This window comes from Gekko japonicus, unplaced genomic scaffold (genome assembly GCF_001447785.1).
Source record: "Gekko japonicus isolate JY-2015 unplaced genomic scaffold, Gekko_japonicus_V1.1 scaffold364, whole genome shotgun sequence".
In the NCBI taxonomy this organism is placed as follows: domain Eukaryota; kingdom Metazoa; phylum Chordata; class Lepidosauria; order Squamata; family Gekkonidae; genus Gekko; species Gekko japonicus.
In genome coordinates, this window is record NW_015172562.1 from 690,122 (window position 1) to 695,726 (window position 5,605).

The 5,605-nt window shown below is 41.2% G+C and overlaps 1 protein-coding gene across 1 annotated transcript in view; it reads left to right on the forward strand.

Annotated features, from left to right (window-relative positions):
- The window catches only part of SEMA3F (semaphorin 3F), a 172,339-nt gene that overhangs the window by 125,794 nt on the left and 40,940 nt on the right, over window positions 1-5,605 (forward strand). Inside the window, exon 6 of the mRNA XM_015421243.1 lies at window positions 1,861-1,980. Within this exon, the coding sequence (XP_015276729.1) occupies window positions 1,861-1,980 (120 nt within the window). The remainder of the gene's footprint in view (window positions 1-1,860; window positions 1,981-5,605) is intronic.

The following is a 5,605-nucleotide window of genomic DNA, read 5'->3' on the forward strand; positions in this document are numbered from 1 at the left end:
GGAAAGAGGAAATTATGGGGCAGAGGAAAATGTGATGTTCCTGCATGTCCTTGTGGGTCTCCCACTTGTGACATTCTGTTACCAGCTTTAAAAAAACAGTGGCAAGGGAATGAAATGATTGCCACAGGGACAAGGACAGGGGAAATATCCTGTCATGTTGGCAGGCCTGGCCACACAGCAGCCATTCAAGCTTTGCTGCAATCTCTCCCAAAACTTTGCAGCAAAGCTGATTTGGGAAAAATTGGAGAAAAGCTGTGGAAACTTGAGGTGAGGGCAGGTGTAATGTGCACAAATGCACCACGATGCAGGAGGGAAGCAGAAAAATGCCCACTTTGCAACAGCAGCAAACCTGGAGAGTAAGTAACTCATGTGGTAATGGCTTCTGTCTAGAGAGACCAATTGCTAGCAAGTTGCTAGGAGGCCAGGAAAGGTGAAGTAGGCGAAGACGGCTTGTCATCAGTAGTTTAGAAAACTGAAACATTTTACCTAGCCCCAGCTGAGCCCCTCGGCAGTACTGCATATTTTGTTATCTCACTAAAAGGAAACGAGTCAAAGGTAACCAAGCTGCTTCCTACAACCCTCAGTTTTTTGACCAGCTGACCTTGAACTCTCTGGGAATCCTCAGCTGCTACTGTTCAGGGCTCAGGCTGGGAGCAGCCAAGCTGGCTTAGCAAAGGAAACTGTGTTTTGCTTGCATATTTCCCATCCTACTGAACTCTGTTCCCCCTTGGCTGTGGCCCAGTTTTGCACGATCCCCTTAACTGGGGGCGTGAGGCAAAGAGGAAACATGAGCTGTGAGGAGGAAACTGGACTTGGCGCCCAGATACACAGCACAGTGTCCCAAGCCTGGTCTTGAATCCAATTAGTTAACAAGTTCGTGCCTTGACATCTCTATTTGCATACACTCTGGGGATTGTTCTGTTTGCCCTCCGGGCTTCCTCACTATCACTTACCCATTAGCTAGTCTGCCCAAGCCTCACTGGCCAATCAGTTTCCTAGCCCTTCAGAGCCTCTTAATGAGCAGTGACCCAGAGGCTGACTCGTCTGTATTGTCTTTCTTCCCTCCACAGTTAAGGCCAGACTATTCTCCTCCTGGGTCCATTGCAGGGAGTTTACGTTCATGTGTTTGTTATTCAAAGAATTTTCTCTGGCTTTTGAAAATAAGCAGGAACAGAAGTCTGAAGGTTGCCATCCTGACACCAAGATATTTCTCAGCAATATTACAGTGATGCTTTTCTCAGCTTTCAGAAAGAGTGCCCAAGAAGGGGAACTTCTAAGGTCCACTGTTTATAGTCTGCTTCAGATACAGATTCTAGAGTATAAGATGTAAAAAAGGAGTGCTGGCTCCAAAAAAGGGTTTTTTTTAGTTTGAAATTCTTCCAACCGGGACACTGTGCAGAGGAGATGCAGGAATATTAACTGTGAAGTACATCCAACTTATTCTTGGAAAAGGTGCTGCTGAGACTGGGGACAAAAGGTTTATTTGCTAATCGTCAAAGAGGGTCAGACCTTGGTAGTCTCATTCTTAACTAGAAGTGAACATTGTTGAAGGGAAAAGGGGCCCACTTGACATAAAGGTAAAGGTTTCCCTTGCTTCAAAGCTAGTTGAATCTGACTTTAGGGGGTGGTGCTCATCTCCGTTTCCAAGCCAAAGAGCCAGCACTGTCTGAACCTGGAAAATGTGAATGGATGAGAGTTACTGGGAGTTTTCATTTAATGCCCAGTCTGTTGCTTGATGGCTTAATTATATGTTTTACACCTTCATGAACCACCCAACGCTTCATAGACTGACTGCTTGTCCTCCTTGGATTTAATTTCAGTGGGGCTTGGACTAATGTAACATCTCCCTTTGCTTTTCAGGGCGAGTGTGGCAACTTCATCCGTCTTATCCAGCCCTGGAATCGAACCCATCTATATGTGTGTGGCACTGGGGCATACAATCCCGTTTGTACCTTTGTCAATCGGGGCCGTAAAGCACAGGTGAGGTACTGCAGGACCATATGGCTGGAACTGTGTCCAAAAACACTGCTAGAAAAATGTATGGACTTGCTCTCAGACCATGCTAAGTAGGGATACCTCAGATCACACTTGGAGCCCAGCGCGGAGGAACACTGGTCCCATTCAGGGCCAAGGGACTGATCTTCTCACCCTCCTCTAAGCACTGAATCTAGCACAAGGCCAGGTAAAAGAAGAAAGGGACAATGTATAACCCATGTTGTTTAGATTCATAACCCATACATTTAGAGGTGAACAGAGATATGGGAGATGATATAAAATGAAATATACATGATCCTAGCCTCACCCTCTTTCTGAGGGGAACTGTTTTAAGTTATGCCCCTATTCCCTCTAACAGCCATGTGTTGATTCACAGGACCCATCCACTGAGCTCATTGTTTTGGAAACAATTGTCTTGATGCTGTGTTGTTTCCATACCGTGTTCGAACCCAGTCATCTTTCACAGCCTTCTGCTGAAAAGCCTCTGTGATGGGGCCCAATAACTATCCCCCCAATCATGCTTCTGTAACTTCTGGTCTGGAAAGTGATGCACAATGCTCAGGACTCAAGGGAGGGGCTGTGGCTCAGTGGTAGAGTGGCTGCTTGGCATGCGGAAGGTCCCAGGTCCAATCCCTGGCATCTCCAGTTAAAAGGATAAGGTTGTAGGGGATGTGAAAGACCTTATACCTGAGACCCTGGAGAATTACTGCCAGTTAGAGTAGACACTACTCACCTTGATGGACCAAGGGTCTGATTCAGTATAAAGCAGTGTCATGTGTGTATATATAACAACATCAGTCCAGCCAGGATGCAGTTGTTATAAACATGCTGGATTTGGAAGGTTGCATTTGCTGTAGTAGCAGTATTTCAAGAAAGGGAGTGGGAATAGTTTCCCCTGTCCATCATTATTATAGAAGGCGTTCATGAGAAAATTTGGAGAGTCAGGGCTAGAGATTATCTTTTCATGGTCTTTCAGTGGAAAGAATCCCAGACAAAGGTCACTCGACATGAAAGGATACACAAGAACCTTCAAGCCATTGCTCACACACCATTGGACAATATTGGGCAGTGAGGACATCAGTGCTAGCACTGGCTTCTCCATTTGGTCCAGCCAATGGAATCTGTCAGCACACTTCTGATCTTCAATGCAAAAGCTTTGCCATAACAACTAATTTCATAACCATGAAGCCTCTATGTTTGGTTATACTAGGAAATTAGTTGTGTCTGCTTTTAAGGTATACCTTTTATAGGTATATCAAGGGACATGGACATGTCTTGCATCATGCCGATCCATGTGCCGTTGCCTCCTCTGTCCACTTGCAACTGGGGTGAAAGTAGCATTCAAGTTCCTATAACTAGTCACAGAGGAATGCTGACTGGTGTCAAAGAGCAAGGGATGTTGCACACCAATTATAAGAGGGCATGCACGTATGCACTGTATAGAAAAGTGGTTTGTGCATGCACTATACAAATTATGTATAACCACAGAGTCATTATGTATAACTCTTCCCCCCAATGGAATAAAAGTTACCTTTCTTAAATAGACTGTCCTGCACACCATCATTTGCCATATCTTTAAACTTGATACATTGTGTTAATCCTTTTCTGAATATGTTAAACCTTATTAGATTTAAATTTCTGGCAACCAGAATCATTGCTATTATTAACATGTTCGATAACCAATCTTGTTTTAGTAAATATTTTATCATCACCAAGTAATATAATATCTGATTTCTGTAGAATTGTATACTGTATTACACATTTATTTTACCTAATAATCTCCTTCCAATTGGACTTACATTTTGGAATACTCCTATCAATATGTGCAAAATCACCTTTATCATTACAAGTCCAACATTTTTGTATCATCGATACATATACTTTAGATTGGTTATTTTTAAAATTAATATGAGCAAAGGTTCCTGGCATAGATGCGAAGATATTTTCCACTATTTATCTTCCAGGAATTGCTTTCACAAAAAGGTTGCCCTTTTTCTTTTCAAACTGTTACCTAGATGTTGTTCTCCTGCCAACAATATGTTTTATATTTTGGATAGAAGTGTTACTCTGTTCTATTATTCATCACATAGTAGTTCAGACTTGGCATATATGCATTCAATTTGGAATATGTTTAGAAAATGTCTATGCTGCCTCTCCTGAGACTTGCAGCATCTTAGCATTAGAATCCTCTTAGCTGTTAATTTTATTTCTATAGAAAATATTAAAATAATACTGGCATTTCTCCATTCATACAGTTGGATAAACGTTGATAATCTCACTTCATTATTTTTCATCACTTGTTGGCATTTGATAGCGTATCTTTCCACAATCTCAATGGATCAGCTATTATGTCTTGATCATTATAAACAAATGATGAAAAAACAGTTATATGAAGATCCAGATTCATTTTTATTGGTTTGCTCCATATACTCAAGTGTGATTATTAAATACAAGAGATTTTTATCCAGAAAGGAATTTATCTTTTGACAAAACCATGGTAAATAATTTAATGGGAATTTGCTTCTTACTTGTTCTATATTTAACTATATGATTCAAGACAACTGTCAATGTAATACTTGATTACAATACATAGTATTGCAGTGCAATATTAGGAAATGCTAAGGTTTCCTTATTATTTTGGTCATGTTTTCGTTGCCACTCTTGTATGTGTGTCAAGAGCTGTCAAGTCACAGCCAATTTATAGGAAACCCAGCAAGGGGCTTTCGAGGCAAGTAAGAAGCAAAGGTGGTTTTGCCATTGCCATTCTCTGCAGTCTGCCTTGGAGGTCTCCCATCCAAGTCCTGCTGAGCTTCCAAGATCTGATGAGATTGAGCTGTACCATACCACGTTCCCTACAGATTTACAATTCCATATCAGATAGATCAACATTTTCAACATGATGCTTACACTTTAAGGCTCTAGAATCCGTAAAATATGATGAAATAGGAATAATAATCTGGTGACTATTTATTTATTTACTTGGTTACCTATTTGCTTATTTAAAATGTATACACCCCAGTTTTTATCCATATTACTCATGGCAGTTTACAACATATTTAACGGGAAACATAATATAAAATGAGCAATACAAAATAAGACAAGAACAATCTCCAACAAATTACACCAACAGCAAGGTTAATTTGTCATTCTTACTCAAATCCTGAGTAAACAAGAAAGATTTTGCCTAGTACTTAAAACTCAGCAACGTAGGTGAGATATGAATGAGTATGGAGGGGAGAATTCCATAGACGTAGGTGCCATCACAAGGAAAGCTATCTACCTTACCTCAAAAGATGGGGGCACCCAGAGCCAGACTTCCATTGATGATAGGAACAACCAGGCAAGTTCATATGGTTTAGAACATATTCATCTTTAAGACTCTGAAGAAATTCTTAATGAGGATCCCTACCATGTTATGAATTTTCTCTTTGGGGTGAATCTGGCATGCCTCAGCGAGTGAAATGAGATAGGTAGATGCTGCTGCTGGATACATACATATGAAAGACAGGACATAAATATTTAACGTGGGGGTATTGGTTTCAACAGAAGTGTATACATGTACTTGAGAGGGGCAGTGGGACTTTTGCATGCTGCATTCTGTGGCCAGACC